The sequence below is a fragment of the Poromitra crassiceps genome, assembly GCF_964638095.1.
Source record: "Poromitra crassiceps genome assembly, chromosome: 11".
In the NCBI taxonomy this organism is placed as follows: Eukaryota; Metazoa; Chordata; class Actinopteri; order Beryciformes; family Melamphaidae; genus Poromitra; species Poromitra crassiceps.
In genome coordinates this window covers 30,864,857-30,882,492 of record NC_139643.1, presented here as the reverse complement: position 1 = coordinate 30,882,492, position 17,636 = coordinate 30,864,857, and the positions used below count along the sequence as shown (strand labels likewise).

The 17,636-nt window shown below is 42.2% G+C and overlaps 1 protein-coding gene across 2 annotated transcripts in view; it reads left to right on the top strand.

The window, feature by feature from the left end:
• trappc9 (trafficking protein particle complex subunit 9) overlaps nt 1-17,636 on the top strand; it is a 225,960-nt gene that overhangs the window by 824 nt on the left and 207,500 nt on the right. Inside the window, exons 2-8 of one of the 2 annotated variants that reach the window (XM_083645757.1) lie at nt 1,910-2,505; nt 4,799-4,944; nt 6,241-6,366; nt 7,189-7,215; nt 9,009-9,130; nt 11,633-11,758; nt 14,294-14,510. In XM_083645757.1, coding sequence (XP_083501883.1) covers nt 1,922-2,505; nt 4,799-4,944; nt 6,241-6,366; nt 7,189-7,215; nt 9,009-9,130; nt 11,633-11,758; nt 14,294-14,510 — 1,348 coding nt within the window. In that variant the 5' untranslated portion in view covers nt 1,910-1,921. The remainder of the gene's footprint in view (nt 1-1,909; nt 2,506-4,798; nt 4,945-6,240; nt 6,367-7,188; nt 7,216-9,008; nt 9,131-11,632; nt 11,759-14,293; nt 14,511-17,636) is intronic. The other variant, XM_083645758.1, reaches the window with a different exon arrangement.

The window sequence follows — 17,636 nt, the reverse complement described above, 5'->3', positions numbered from 1 at the left end:
ACATTTCCCCTCTTTTTGTTTACCTTATTTTGACACTAATGATAATGTTTTATTGCAGACTCAGAGACCATAAAAACACACAACATTAAAAACACACAAAACACAATAATATACAACTGAAAATATAAAAAGGAAAACCTTGCTCCTTGTTTGTTGTAAAAGGCAATGATACCAATGTTTAGATGTAACTAACTGGTATCGCACGGCACTAAAACTAGGATTAGTCAGCAATGTGGCCCTTATTGTAAATACAGTATAACTTTCCCCGCACTGGGCACCTTTTTAGTTTTGGCACTTTATCAATAAAGACAGAGTAACTAAACACCAAATGTGTGTAATGTCTGACATCTAATGGTTAAAGTCGAGCTGAACCCAAGAATGACTTTTCTTTTCTTTTAGTTCAAATACCTGGGTATGCAGTGCACCTATTTAATATTGTATGCAAAACAAATCACAACAATCTAATTTCTTTAGTTTTTCACACTTTTTCACATCAAAAGTTCGTTTTTCAAGATTTCATTGATAACAGTAATTTACAGTTTGCTGACGTCACCCAGTACTATCAAATTTCTACCCCATTTCAACCAATCATATCACGACATGCAGCTGTCAATCAAATCTTCATTTCTGGATAATTTTCTCTTCCAAATGAAGTCGAAAATGGCGCCTAGTGCCTGTCATCTGGCAGAATTCCTATCCCATAAACTAACTACTAACTTGGCCAATTGTTAGAAACATGGATAAAAAACAAAAACTATAATCTCTAAGAATGCAAAGAAATGTAACTGGCTCGTTAAAATGCTCATTCCAGGGATATCGTATCGTTATAGCATCGATAATGGCACGCGCATCCGAGAGCTAGGTTGTCAGGGGTCGCACTTCGGAGATTCCAGGCCGACGTGCTGCACTCTCCGCTCGGCAACACGAAGGCAGCTGGCTGCCTGCGGGTCGCTGAGCTCCACTCAGCCACTCAGCCTCCCGTCAAAAGGCTCTTCCCGGAGTTCCCACAGGTTACAGAAGCGTAGCTGCTTCCCCTTGCCCCCCCCCATCCTACCCTACATTTTGTTTTGTTTTGTTTATTCGTCAATTGTATCTGTGTATATATTTGTGTTCTTGTCCTGACCGGCTTAATTTAATTGATATTGGTTTTGATTTATTGAGTAGTGTTGGTATTGTTGTGGGTTTTGTTTTTGTTTTTGTCTTGTTCTGTCTGTGTTAATTTGGAGGATTGAGTGCTGTGAAAAGCCAATAAAAATATTTGAATAATAATAAAAGGCTCTTCCCGAGGGGAGTGCCATAACACACTGAATCGCACTCGATTTGGAGGCGGAACACGCCAGGATTGGCCAAAGCCCAATAAAGTCCCCAGAATTGTCAAATAAAATCATCGACATGATACTATGACCCGCCCTCTCAACCTGTCATCTTAGACAAACTATGTTTTCAGTCTGAAACTGACTCATTATGCACGTGACGAACAGGTTTAGTTCGACTTTAAAAGCTACTGAAATTGCCATCTGCCATTCGCTGATCTTTGGTGCCAGGTGATGTCAATAGCAGAATGACAGATTTGTTTTTACCATTAGATGTGAGGCTTTACACTGATTTGGGTTTGGAGTTTAGTTACTCTTAAACGCTGTCAGTGTGTCAGTCTCATCTCTTTAGTAGTCCCGTTTGTACTTCCCATTTGACCTTACGTACCCAAGGAATCCCTTTTTGTCTTGAACTTTATAGTAGTGCAGCCTGTTATTTTCTTGATGGTTTGAGAAGTACTTGAAAAGAAGATATATAGTGAGTGATGTTTGCTTAGGTTGCAAATACTTGGAAACAATTGCATGCTTAGAATTGTTGATGAACTACTAAGCATGACTTAAATGAGTATATTACCTGTTGCCCTGTCTCTGTGAAGCCACACGAGGAGATGAGCGTCCCAGACTACATGCAATGTGCGGAGGACCACCAGACGGTGCTGGTGGTGGTGCAGCCGGTCGGCATCGTACCGGAGGACCAGTTCTTCAAGATCTACAAGCGCATCGCCAGCGTGAGCCAGGTGAACATCAGGGACTCGCAGCGCCTCCTCTACATCCGCTACCGCCACCACTACCTGCCGGAAAACAACGAGTGGGGCGACTTCCAGACGCATCGCAAGGTGGTGGGCCTCATCTCCATCACCACCTGCGGCTCCGCCAAGGACTGGCCCCAGACCTCTGAGCGCTTCCACGGCCAGAAGGAGGTGTACGGCTCCACGCTCTACGACTCCCGTCTGCTGGTGTTCGAGCTCCAGGGGGAGATCGCCGAGCAGCAGCGCACGGACGTGGCCTTCTACCCCAGCTACGACAACTGCTCCGATGTGGAGAAGAGAGTGGAAGACTTTGTGGAGTCCATATTTATTGTCCTAGAGTCCAAGCGGCTGGACCGGGCCACAGACAAATCTGGGGATAAGATCCCGCTGCTCTGTGTGCCTTTTGAGAAGAAGGACTTTGTGGGTCTGGACACTGATAGCAGGTGAGTTGTTTTCTTTGCTTTGTTTTTGTTTTTTTGCAAAGGCATCTTTCATCACAACTGATTAAGGAGTGCTTGAATGCTAATTTCTTATCCAATAAATGTTATATATAGCCTATTGCATTATATATAAGTTGGTAATATGTGGTTTTTGTTATTTGTGCTTCAAGGTGGTCATTACATAATTGTCGCAAAGGCCTGCTCAAAAATCTTCCTCTTTTGATTTTTGCTCCTTTCATTTTTGTTTGTTTACCTTGGTTTATTTGTCTTTCTTCTTTTTTTCTTTCATACTGTCCTGTGAGTTTATTGTTGGGTGTGAAAAGGTGAGCCGTTAGACACATCACTGTAGTTAAGCCATGCCAGTCCCATCAGCTTTAGCCCCGCCCCTAAAGGAAACAGCGCTCTTAAGTTGTGCATGGGTTCATGGCTCTGAGCCAAACTCATCACTCCTCTCCGGCTTTCAATTTCAATTCAAACCCAATTGGAAAGGCCTTGAGGGAAGTGCCTAGTTTTAGGTCAAAAATAGCGTTTAAGCTTAGTGTAAGTATATAATGTTTGTAGTTATGGATATTAGCTATTGAATTAAAATAGTGGTGATGAGGCCTCACTCACCAATTAACCTTTATAGTTTATATGACAACACTAGTGCTGCACACTAATGCTGTGTTAGACACACAGTATCATGTAAACTATCCCTCTCACTGTATATTATTTCACTCTTACAATATAGATAGTACGGTAAGTCACATATCTTTCATCATCTCCTTCAGTTCAATACATAAGTAGACCTAGTATTTTTGGAGGATATCAGTCTTGGCTGCATCTTGACATGTACTATTTGTGATGTTGATGGAGAGGGCAGTGAAAGGAGGAGCTGATAGTTTGGACTCACTGAACACATGGCACAATACATGCTGTTGAGAGGTTGGCCCGGCTCCAAAGGAACCTGGGCGATTTGGACTGGGAAGGTTTAAGGTTTAGTTTGTCTGGCAGTAGAGAAGGAGAAACACACTGGCTACATGGATCTCATATCTTTATTCATGGGAACATGCATTACCTTTCAGCTTGGCATAGCATTTAGGGCTGCACGATAATATGCACAAAAAAAATCAAAAAAAAAATCATGTTGCAATTATATTGATAGATAATGATATGCAATACGATTTTAGTGGGAATGCTAATTTTTGAATTTCATTTTCACTGAAAATACAACAACAACATAGGCCGGGGCATCTCTGTAGCACCACAATGCTTCATTTAATGGTATGTTATGACACATTGTGTACCTTCATCAAATTGCATCTGCTGCTGCGATTTGGATATATTGCACTTATGTGATTTCCATTTGATTACTTGTGCGGCCCTAATAGCATTGCACCTACTCATGACAACATGAATTTGATAATGCCGTCCATGTCCAATGACCCGGTTTAAATGCTGTGGTTATTTTTCCCACCATGACCGCTCAGTATTCATCTCATTAAAGGGCAAACCCCCTTCAATAGCAGCCTTTTATCAGTTTAAATCAATTTTTATCAGCCTTTTATGATTGCCTTCATGCCGTCAGAACAATGTAATTATTGTTTTGAAGTAGACTATTGAGCAGTAGTATGGTTTCTAATGTGCCAGATGTGTGCTATAGATTTGTCACCTCCCAATATAGATGGCAACGTAGATGTCCCGGCTTATAGCCCATACAGCTAAGTCCATTTCACCGTTAAGATCACCCGCTGGCTGAGACACTATTGTCTCGCTGCCTTGACCTTCCCAGTCTTTCTGACCCTTGTAGAGCGCTTAAAGGTCTTGCACAACGGGTCGGATTCATATTTCTCCTAGAAGCGGTTTCTGTTCCCAGTTGCCATTCTTTCTGGTGCCGTCGCTCCTCCCTGAGTCCCCGTGTTATTGTGCAAGACTTGTAGGTCAGCCCATTATACTCTCTCCTTGGTTGTTCTGTTGCACCTCCTCTGCGTGTGCTCTCCCTCCCCTTACATCCCTCCTGTAGCAAACTGATAAGATTCACTTGACAGTGAGCCTCCGCCGCCGGCACCCCGCTACGATAAGAAATGACAATGGTGGACAGGCAGTGACGTTTTCTGTAAAAAAAAAACACACACAAAAAAACAAAACAAAAATCAGAAAAGGAAAACTTCACCATATTAAGTCCTAAATCACCAAAATAAATCCAGATCTCTGACAAATATCATTATAGAAGACGGTGGAAAACAATCGTGCCACTTTTGTCAGTTTGCTGATGTTTATCTAACCCCCCCCCCCTCTTCCTCCTGCTTTTTCTCAGACATTATAAGAAGCGTTGCCAGGGACGGATGAGAAAGCATGTGGGAGACTTGTGTCTCCAGGCAGGCATGCTGCAGGACGCCCTGGTCCACTACCACATGGCCGTGGAGCTGCTCAGAGGGGTTAACGACTTCCTTTGGCTGGGTGGTAAGTCTGCAGGAGGGAGGATGATGTGGGCTTACAACTATAAGCCGTGATTTGCTCAGTTCCTGGAAAACACTCTATAAGACTAACATTTGCTTATCTGCTGGTTAATTATAATTACAGGCACGGCAGTCTCTTATAAAGTATTTGCCAATTACTAGTGGTGTCCCCGACTATCAATTTGCATAGTCAAATAATGTTTTTTCCCCCTCGTTGATCCATATTTTCATCACACCAGACAAAAGAACTGAAACACCCAATTAAACAATTTGTCTTCTTGACTTGGCATAAGAATAATAATCTCTCTGCGCGAGCGAGCCACAGCAGCAAAAACCCTAATGCGTACTGAATAAATATGCTTATGTCTACTGACTCCATAGGGCTGGGTATCGTTAAAACAATCATGATACCAGTACCCTTAAAGTAATGCCGATACCAGTAGAGTACTTCATTTGATACTTTTTTTGTGGCATCTCGGCACGCTTAACTGCCAGCTCATCACATACATCGCGCTCGACTTCACCACCACAGACCATACTATGGTAGTGGGCCAATCACATGTCGCATTAAATCGAACAACGCTTGCGGTGATTGGTCTGCAAGCAAAAATATACAAATAGTAATTTTTTCTAGATCTGAGTACAAAAAGGATTGAATACAGGTATCGTTTGACTGAAGAAGTTCCGATACACTACTTGGTACTGGGTTATTTCGGGGGATGTATCGAGTACCGGTACACAGCACAATACTCAGGCATTGTCCTGTGTGGATTAGACTAAATGTTTTAATGATTATGGTCAGAGCAGTTCTGCTGATGGACCCTCATGTATTTCTCCTTCTCCTTCTCCTTCTCCTCCTTCTCCTTCTCCTTCTCCTTCTCCTCCTCCTCCTCCTCCTCCTCCTCCTGCTTCTATGTTTAATGTTATATAGAGCATTATTTCAGATATTGATTATGAGACGGTAAGCACCGATCTGTGTCTGAAAGGCTTACTCCATTTTACAGTCCATCTTATATATTCTAGGCACTTAGCTAGCTTATTCTTTCATCCAGAGTGACTTACACTGGGTGCAACAGTAGAATAAGCTTCAATTCCAAGATCACCAAAATTTCAAAGCCAAAAGTCAGGAATGAAGGGTTTTACCTGCCGTTCTAAATTCTAATCCTGTGATCACAGTGCAGGGTTTTACCTGCCTTTCTAAATTATAATCCTGTGATCACAGAGGATTTTGTAAGAGCGAGTGCTAGGAAATGAAATTGAATAAAGATTTTTTTTTTTAAACTTTGTTTTTGTTCCCCAGCTGCTTTAGAGGGCTTGTGTTCAGCCTCCGTCATATTCCACTACCCTGGGGGCACAGCGGGGAAGACGGCAGGACGCAAACCAAACGTCTCCCAGCCAGCAGATGCAGGCAAACGCCACAGACCAGGTAAAGCACAATTCTCTATTCGCAGACTTACAGAAAGGAAGGTCTGCGGCAGGTTTGGTGTGGACGGGATAACTGTCTGCGAGCAAGTCATGACAGAGTGGCAGCTGAAGTGTGAGAGAGTGTCACCGCTTGCAACTCAAGCATTGCGGAGCTTTGCTCAGCTAAGCTGCTGCTTTTGTGTGCAGTGCACTAGACATCAGCTACCTCAACTGGGAGCTTCTCTTGTTTGCGCGGACCACTTGCCTAATTTACTTCAAAGTTTGTTTAACATGACTTACATCACTTCTATCTCTTTACTCAGTTATTAACATGCTATTAACATGAGTTTTAATTTAACATTGCATTGTGTCGCGTCGCGTCACCTTGTGTTCAGTTGGAGTGAAGAAGAAATCTTTGGTATAAATTGAAATGACAAAATGCCAGAGCATCATTCTATGCCAATTTGCTTATAAATACCGGTAGTGATAATATATAGAGAAAAGAATATAAGAGAAGAATATTTTTTGATTGATGATGTCTGGATCATATCAGAAGTCTACATAATAGAGTGGAATTGGCGTTGGAAAAAGTACCTAATTTCCACCTGTAGCCATAACAAACAGGCAATTCTTAAATTAGTTCAGGTGAAATAGTTTGATTGCATGCTAAATGTTTAACATGGGCCTGAATACAGCTTTTGTGACGGTCCTTAGCATAGTCTCAAGGCAAGGAGCAGCAGCAGCAGCAGCAGCAGCAGCGTTGAAGCGCGTTGTTGGAACTAACATTGCTTACACTGCGCCTTGTGTCATGGAGTGAATCTGCATTCTTTGTCTCTGTCTGTAGGCGCACAGGAGGTTCTCATTGACCCAGGTATGGTATGCTTCACACTAACCAGTGTAGCTCTTGTAGACATCGTTCTGTTTGCTTGTGGCCTCCCATTGGGCACATTTGCCCTTTGTGTGCATTTGATTTCATGCTTCATCCCGCATCATCAGCACTCTGTTTCCAGAGGTTTATTTTCCGGTGTGAAAATCAAAACTGATATATATTTTTTCCCTTCCCATGACAGGCGATGTTCCCCTGTGTTGTTTTCCTGTCATATTTTGTTTGTTCAAATGAACCTGCTCTTTCTCACAGCCACACTTTTATAGCCTGCTAAAACCATCCTGATCGCGTGAATGATCTGTTTCGCTCCACGGATCTGGACTCCACCCGCCCACAGCGATTTCCAGAAGTTAGAATGTAACCAGGCCAATCAGAGACTGCGCCGTAGTTTACAGCATAACCGGCCAATCAGGGCCGGCAAAACGGTAACGGCGTCTCCCGAACCAACGAGCAGTAATAACGTTTACGTTAGTAGGGTAAACACAGCCCTAAGTGCAGCCTGATTGGCTGAAGGAGTTGTCTGTCAAGGCAGGTACTCCCGCCCACTGAAATCGATGTGGACAGATTGGAGTCTAGATTGAGTTATCAGGATGCTTTTTACCAGGCTAAGACTTTTAGTGATTAGTATCATATCAATGCTTGATTGGAAACCATGACTTTAAATCGGCCAGTCTGAGTTGTTACAATCTGTTGCTCCAATTCCTTTTTATTGAAGTTCCCATTATTCTAACAACTTACATCTTACTCTAGATCATCACACAAAAGAGAGGCGTTTTGATGGCCTACTGTGATATAACAAAATTACTTAACCTCACCAAAATTATTTGCAAATAATAAGTTCCTAGAATATTTACCACTGTGAGCAAAAGGTGACGTACCTGATGGGAACTCATATGAAGCACCAGCAGGTGGCAATCCAACACTGTCTGTGTGTACTTTAATTTACTTTGCTTGTTGAATGCTTAATGTGGGAACTGTACAGCATTATCTTGACCAGCCTCTCAGCATGGCTTATTAGAAAGAAAATAAATCAAATATTATAATGTAGTCTAGAACCTTACTTTCTGAGAAAATTCATTTTATTTAGCTCCATGCAATTTCTTTTGCCTGAAGTGTTTCCCTCCAACATGTTGCTTGTGCCATTTGGCTAAGGAATTGTGCAGTGCAGCATCTCATTATTCACACGTGTGTCACGTCAGCGCCACAGTGTTGCTATGGACCCCGCTCCGTTGCTAGGCAATGTGCTCTCTATTGAAATTTGTATTCGAATCAGATGTGGCCGAGAGATGCGCCTCGCAATTGCTTTTGATACATTTCAATTGCAACTCTAACTCTGCCTGGGATGTTAGCCTTAAGCATCATTTGATCACATATTAGAAGAACCTCTAAAGGCCACAGAATATTCATTAAATCATTTTTTAATGGTTTAAGGAAGAGCAGGGAAGTCAGTCCTCCATATGTACGCCCCCCCCCATTTTATGTAGAGAAGAAAAGGTGGGTGATCCGATTCATTGATCTACAATGACATTTGAAACGCTATCTCTGTGCATCTCAATATGTGTGTTGTGGTGGCAGCCACTGGAAAAACTAAAGTAGCCACAGCAGGAAAAGTAGTTGAGTTTTCAAAGAGAAAGTGGTGGGCTTAACTTTTTCCTTCTTTCTGTTGTCACTTCTGTGCTGTCTTTTCTTGTTGTTTTATCAGTGGCAGAACAGACTGGTGGATGATCGTCCCACAGCCTTTCTTAAACTGATTATATCCCACCCTCTTTTGAGTGTAGGTGCCCTCACGGCCAATGGCATTAGTGCAGACACCAGCACAGAGATCGGACGTGCCAAGAACTGCCTGAGTCCCGAGGACATCATAGAGAAATACAAAGAGGCCATCTCCTACTATGGCAAGGTATTGAACAAGAACTGCAACACTGTATACTATACAGTAGGGGTGGGAATCGTGGAGTAACTCACGATACGATATGGTCACGATACTTGGCCCTCGATAACGATATTATCACGATACAGCGATTCTGCGATAATCGATATATTGGAAGAAATTTAACCTACGATACATCACGATATCTGTGTAACTGAAGAGAAAAAAATACCCCTAAAAGGCAAGAAGCAGGTATTATGTATTTATTAGCAGAATTGACTTGAACTCTCTGAGTTCACTCACTCACTCATACCATTTTCGATACCACAGAGGAAAAGTTACACATTAAAGCAGCTACGAGCAACTTTTTCGATTGTTATTAAACAGTATAAATTTAATATCAATGCATCACATCTTACCTCTAATAGTCGACGAGACCAAAGCCGTGTGTATCTGAGATTGCTCCCTTAGGTGATTATTAAGTCTATAGTCTGTCTAAACTCGCGCCAACAGGGGGCTCTCTAGAGCGACCGGACCGGGTAACCCGGAAGTGAAACGCGGAAGTGAAACCAGGAAGTGAAACGCAGCTGCCTTTTTACGCCGTTTGCGCTGCCTAGCAACATAACATAAACAATGTGAACGCCACGCATACTCGCGGGAACATCTCTCGTTATATTCTAACAGGTTTTTTGGAAGTTATTTTGTGGTTATGGCCGAAGTGGCTGCTGCAAACCGTTTCATTTCAATTCCTGATCTGCCCTGGCTACAGACACACTAACACTGGCCGATTCACTCGGGGTTCAAGCGAGACTACTCTGCGTTGGTATCGTCGACTATTAGAGGTAAGATGTGATGCATTGATATTAAATTTATACTGTTTAATAACAATCGAAAAAGTTGCTCGTAGCTGCTTTAAGTCTTTTTATTATTATTATTAAAACAAGAAAACCTATATAACCTACCTACCTATATAATTTCTAAAAGTAGATATTAATGATCAAACATTTCCATTCATGTAGCCTACAGTATTTGTTTTTGTTTCAACTACAAACATAAATAAACGTCAACTTGAAACTATGTTTCAACTACCACACACAGCATAATATTTTAGCCTGTTTATTATTATTATTTTTTTTTTAAATAAACATATCGATACTTGGTGCCAGTGTATCGATAACGTATCGCAAGTGGAAATATCGCGATACCGTGAGTATCGATATTTTGTCCCACCCCTACTATACAGGCTTGGGTTCAGCAGCATTTTGAAGGTCGATACTGATATTTTTGGATCAAAGCTGAATGGCTGATATCTAGTGCTGATATTTAGTATATTTTTTAATTTAATATGATCTAAATGTGTATGTGATCAAACTGCATCATATTTATCATAACAGGTGAACATTAATTAACACATGGATTTTTAATGAAAGGCCTATCAGATCAATATAGTGGTCTAACCCGAATAGAGTCCTATAGAGTACAATACTTAGACTTGAAATGTACATATTATATTATATTATATTATATTATATTATATTATATATTAATTCCATGTTTGAAGAACTGTAATATTGCTTCTCCTAAAAGTTAACCAAAGGCCAAGTATGTGATAATGCATCGCTCTCATCAGATTAGTGCTGACATGGAGTACATGTTCAGGTTCCTTTGGCACAAAACCAACACTTGCAGGCAGGACTCACTATCCAGGGAGTAATAATCAGCCCACTCACCAGGGGGCAGCATTTAATTTGGTTTCATTGAGTTTGAAGGCAGTGACAGCGCCAGCGCTGTGTCTCTGTAGCAGCACACCAGTACATGCTGACAGCAGCTGTATGCAACATGGGGACAAGACGTGAAGACAAGGATGAGGGGACTTTTTTTTATATTCGGAAAATAATTTCTTAACCTTGGCACATCAGACAGTATAAAAAGTTGTGAAGCAGTATCATGCAGATATAAAACAATAGCGATCCGTTTGTGGTTTAATATATTCGTAGCGTAACATTGCTAATCAAGAATCTTTTGAAAGCAAAATAGCCTCATTATTCATTCATTACACTGTGCTTTATCTCCATTATTATAATTGCCTTTTTTGCACTGACCTCCCTCGGCCCTTTTACCTGTAACTAGTTCATTCCAAATTAAATTACATCTCAACACACAGCCATTTAGATAGTAGTTGAATTTTAATAAGGAGACAATGAGGGTAGAGGTGGAGGGAATTTGGAGGAGGGCTAGATAAAAAATGCAAACACTTGCACAAGGCACCGATAGAGTCTCCGTAGTGGCTACGCTTTCCTCTCCTGTGCTCCGTCAGATGAAGTAGAGAGGAATCCCAGACACAACGAGCAGCAAGGGATCACAGTTATCACAGGCGTCCGTCATCGCACATCTGCAGTGACTGACGAGGGTGGTCATGTGTTCATGAAAAAAACACTTGCTCTGATTATGAGGTTGAGTGTGGAAGTCAAGGCAACCCCCATTGACTTAATTTTTCACTAACGCCATTTGTTGTCCTCGTATCTCCCACAGTATAAGAACGCGGGCGTGATTGAGCTGGAGGCCTGTGTGAAAGCGGTGAGGGTGCTGGCCATTCAGAAGAGGGCCATGGAGGCCTCTGAGTTCCTGCAGAACGCTGTCTATATCAACCTGGGACAGGTACCGTCCGGAGCTGACTGCGAAGTCCTAAAACAGAGCTCACATTAGGGCTGGGCGATATGGACAAAATCATATATCACAATGTTTTTGCTGGACTCGGTAGGGCTGGCCTACCCGTGAGTCACTCACTGACTCACTGACTCCCCTTTGTTGAAACACGCATGTGTGAGTGTTGAGCAGCAGGCATGAATGCATTCACCTGTGTGTCAACCAAACTCCACAGCTCCAGAGTGGGAATACTTTGGCTTTAAGCCAAATGAGAGAGGAGAGCCAATTAACCTGAACAAGCTGGTATGTGGACTTTGTTTAAAACAGTGGCAATGAAAAGTGGCAATACAACTAAAGCTCATCTAAAACATAACCATCCCATCCAGTTTTTTGAACTGGGAAAAAAAGCAGTTGGAAATATTCACACAGTAACGAACGTTTTTGGGGACAATCAGTGATTTATAATAATTGTGGAGATCATCTGCAATCTTGGTGATTCTATTGAAAAAGAGCTCGCACCAGCTCATTAAGAAATTAATGTGAACTGTGATTTGTTTTTGGGACTGTGTGAACTTAGTTCAAAATTCAACATTGTGAACTATGAAGGTGAACTACCGTAGTTCATTTTAAAGTCCCTGGAAACCAGAAATATTTTTTTTATTATTTAGCATTTTGAGTTAATCACATCACAGGAACCTATGTTAATAAGCCACCAGCCAAATTTGAACGATGATGAACGTTGCAAAGTATATAAATTTAGGTTTGACAGTCATGGCAAAAGTCATGAGAATCAATTAGATTTTAGAGTGTATTTTCTCCCGCGGACTGTGTGGGCGTGTCCCGTCTGCAGCAGGTCTCCTCCGAGAGAGAGAGAGAGAGAGAGAGAGAGAGAGAGGGAAACGGAGAGAGAGAGAAGGAAAGGGAGATGGAGTGTGTGTGTGTGTGTGTGTGTTCGGGCGTTGCTCGGCGTATAGCCTACTGACAGAGAGGAAGAGATCTCTGCCGCTGCGAGTTCACAGCGCTACTGTGTGTGTGTCAGTGTGTGTGTGCGCGCGTGCATGCATGCGTGTGTGTGATTCGATTAAATCTTATGACGTGATAAGATCATGCATTTTAGCACCGCGCGCACCGCTCTCTTCAATGAGGAAATGGAAATCCAGACCTTGTAGAAAAGTGTCGATTTTTGGGGTTAGGGTTGAAAGTAATGTCAACTACTTTCTGAGGCACACAATTACTCACATAAGACCCTACATTTAATAGTTAGAAGGTTTTTGTGGATTTTGGTTTCCAGGGACTTTAAGCTGTACTGTGAACTGAGCTTTGAGCTAGCTCTTATGTGACACAACACTGAGTGGCAGCAGTCCGGGTCCAGCTTAACTAGATTTGCCTAGTCTTGTTGAACAAATACCTCAACATCGATATTGGATGACTATTGTTGCTTTCACAAAATATTTACACAATGATATTTTTGATAAATAATCATCAGTGATGTGGATGTAATGACTAAGTGGGTAAAGGCAAATAATAGAACAGCAAGAACAGTCTGGTAAGTTCAGAAAATTATGCAGCTCCAACTAATTATTTTCATTATCGATTAATCTGTCTATTATTTTCTCGACTAATCGAGTAGTCATTTTGCCTATAAAATGTCCTGACCAACAGTCCACAACCAGTCCACAAAGATAATCAGTTTACTGTCATAGAAGACTAAATAAACCAGAAAATATTCACATTTTAAGAAGCTAATTGTTTTTCTTCATGAAAATGTGTCTAAACAATGAATCGATAATAAAATAGATGGCGATGAATTTTCTGTCAATCTAATAACCAATTAATCAACTAATCATTACAGCTCTAGAAAATGACATCACTTTATTGTAATGCAGCCTTTAAAACCAGGAAAAGACAACACGTATGCCATACCATGGTATTATGATATCCAAAATCTAAAACAATATCTAGTCTCATATCACAATATCAATATAATATTGATATATTTCCCAGCCCTACCTCACATCTGCCATTTTTCTGACCCAGGACACTAATTGGTCCCTTTTTTGGCACTTAAACGTTGCCACATCATCATCATGACATTTTTCTTTGTATTCTTTTGTTCTTTTTCATGGGGTTTGTTACCCTGTGAGTCTTGTTTCCTAAATTTGTTTCCATTGACCTACGCAGCCTAGGAATCTCTTGAGGCTTGGCCTTTGAATATGGTAGTGCAGCCTTTTTCTGTGATTTTCAAAATCCTGATATGATAGAAGTTATGTTCTGTAATTCATCAATATTGGCCTTATTTGGTGTATTGACCTGTGTATTAACCTGTGTAAAAATATCTTAAGTACAGAGCAATATGGTACAAGCATTCTCCCTAATTCATAATGCACGTAGAAGGATATACCAACACCAGTCAAGAACGAGTAATTACATTCTGACCAACACTCCGTACCGTAGCCTAATCGTATTTGTCACCTCACTAATACGGTAACAAGTGCCATGACGAAGTTGATTTCAAATCTCTCTCTGTCATCATGTCCGTAACCTCAGCTGTCTGAGGAGGAAAAGATCCAACGCTACAGCATCCTGTCCGAGCTGTACCACCTGATCGGCTTCCACCGCAAGTCGGCCTTCTTCAAGCGCGTGGCGGCCATGCAGTGCGTGGCGCCCACCATCCCAGAGCCTGGCTGGAGGGCCTGCTACAAGCTGCTGCTGGAGACTCTACCCGGATACAGTCTTTCCCTCGATCCCAAGGACTTCAGCAAAGGTAGGTGATCGATCGCCTCCTATTTGATCAGGCACATACAGTAATGGAATCACGTTTGAAGGCATTATGGCCGTGATCACGTAGGACAGTGATTGTCAACCTTTTTCCACATCTAGGACCCCTAATTTAGTCCACATTAGAACCATAGTTTTTTTGGGGGGAGGCAGATATGATTTTCTCCAGAATACCATGACTATCTGCACTGTAGGTAGAGAGATAAGAGTGGAACTATGATCCAAACAATCATTCTTCTACATTCTCTTATTGTGTTCACTACTTGTAAACGGAATATCGCTGAAGTTTGAACAATTCATACATTTTCTGGTGACCTTCAGGAACCCCCTCAAGGACCCCTGATTGAGACCCACCAACAGAGGAGACTGTGGGCCTCTAGACTATACACCTTGCAGATTGGACGTGACATGTTTTAGGGTGCTTCCTTGTGCACTCGCAACTTTAGCTACGCCGGGCAATATGCCAATATGACAGTAGCCTTTGAAATGGGAGCTATCTTGACGGAGCTCTTGAACGGGATGATAAAACCCTGTTCACCCTTGGAGGGAGCAAGTAGAGCAGCCAGTCCATTTTTATTTTCAACAATGTTATCCTTTATTACTTCAGGTTAGCTCGCTAACACTAATTAGATTGCTTGCAAGTTGACAAACTATTGCATAGCAGTCAGAATGATGCTAACATTCCTTGTGCCCTTTGAGCTATTTCTCTCTCCTACTAGGGATTTTCACCGCTGAAATTTCTGTTTGAACATGAGAAAAATACTTATCTGATCATGCCTAAAGCTACAATATGCAACGTTTCGTCTTGAGGCAGCAAAGTCTATCTTAGTCCTGTCCTCCGTTGGACAACATCCTGCCCCAACACTTGTCACTCATCTTGACGAGCTGTCTACCTTCAAACGACATCTAGCCTGAGGCTAGATGTCTAGATAAAACAACCACAGGCATCAAAGAAGCAGTGGAAAAAAAAGGCAATGTAAATGTGTTTTTGAACAGGTGTTTCACACATTCTTACATAGAGCCACCATATGATGCTCTCGCTTTTCCTGTCACTAGCAGAATACCTGTCCCCGTGACTGGCCATTTAGTCAGGCCTCGCTCACACAGTTGGCATGCAGCCTCTCCCTCTTTCCCTCTCTCTCTCTCTCTCTCTCTCTCTCCCTCCCCCCCTCTCTCTCTCTCTCTCTCTCTCTCTCTCTCTCTCTCTCCCCAGAGGGTTTTCATAGTCCACCTTCCTTGGCTGATTCCAATTCTGCTCACCTGTGCTCCTCCACTCAGGTGCCTTCCATTAGTAGCTAACGAATGGAACTATCCATGGTGCTGATGAACCTGTGTTCACTCATTTTGGCCGCCCATTTCGTCGGCCCCAATTACCTAATTCAAAAGTCTGTCTCTGTTAGGTCACCCGCAGGGGTGCTCTTTATACTTGCTGAAAGATTCAGTGCGATCGCACGTAAAATGGCATAGCTGTGGCCGAACACAATCCTGCTCATGCACGCACCCACGTGCACACGCACGCACGCAAGCACGCACGCACGCACACACACACACACGCACGCACGCACACGCACACACACACACACTTCACATTCTTATTATAGGATGCTGTGTTCCACAGATTTGGTTGCTTGTCTTGTACTACTTTACATCTTTATAATTGAGGATAGGAAAGCGCTAGTAGCATGTGATGTCTCATCTCCCTACAAAGTAGCAAATTCCCCAGGTTCATGGGAGTGGGCTGGAAAGTACAGTGGCTTTTGAGTCAGGTTCTGCCTGACGGGGCGATCGGATCGCTCGATGGAGGCACCACTCTCATTATCTTGGTTATGTGCTAATTGGATTGCCAGACCTCCAGTCCTGACTTGAAAACACCACAGATGAAGTCATTTTCCCCGTAGGAGCGAGAGCAACATCCAGAGAAAAAAAGCCAAAGTGTCCTTTGGATTACTGGCCCCAGATAAGCACTGATTTTGGCAGACAGGTGGAACTCGGCTATTTTTAGACTGCTTAGTGGGTGCACTTTCACAACAGAGAAAATAGCTTATGAAGGATTTGCATTATCTTTTTTTTTTTTCAGACGCCAGAGGAAGTCGGTAAGAATCGATAATAACCATGGTCGAGCATTACCGATAACTGAAAAGCATCATTGGAACCAATATTTAGCTGAGGGAACAGCACAGTATTTACAAATGCCCCCCTCCACCTATCCATCTTTCCCCTTGTTTTTCGTTCCCACTCGGTGAGTCAACACTTGACAGCTGGGAGTGGAGTTGGGGATCTGTAGGGGGCTGAGGATCTTCATCTTATGCAACAGCTGGTGTCAGGCTAGAAGGCTATTAAGATGTCTCATGGACCTCTGCATAGCAAACAACACTGGCTGAGCTGGCACCATACTGGAGCTTAGCTGGTGCTTTGCAGCAGGGATGTTTGGATTTTAAGAGATGGGTCCAATGACAAAGGGTTGAAAAGCCAAAATACAAAATGCTGATGGTTTGTCCCACACGTGTTACCCTGCGAATATACTCCAGGTCCAATATTGTGTAGCAGCAGTAATTATAGCATATTGGTTTCAAGGGTACTCTCGTCAAGAATATCACATCATATCTCCATTTGTAAAAGTACGCTAAAATCAATTTTGACAATTAGAGAGACTTCAAGGGCTGTATATCAGCTTAGACGAGTACCGATCCAAGTACTACTCAGTTGAAGGTCACTCATGCCTACTATTATAAAGCAATGCAGGAACAAGGGCATCAGTGCTGTCCATTCATTCATTTGATCAAATATACACCGACCATTGTGAGTGAATCCTCGGATCAAAAACAAAACAAAACGATACTAGTAGGCATGAATAAAATAGGTAACAGATCGCAAAACATAGGCTAAAGGATATGCTAGTAGCATGTGATGTCTCATCTCCCTACAAAGTAGCAACCATTGATCTGTCTTTGGTGTTTGTTGGTGTTTGACTCCAGGGTGAGTTTGTCCCATAATGTCCATTCACTCATCTGCAATAGCCTTACAAATAAAAATCTCCATGCTTTTGACGACAGCTTTTATATTAACCGGTCAATGGCTTGGACTCCAACCTTGGCTCAAATTGTACAAAATA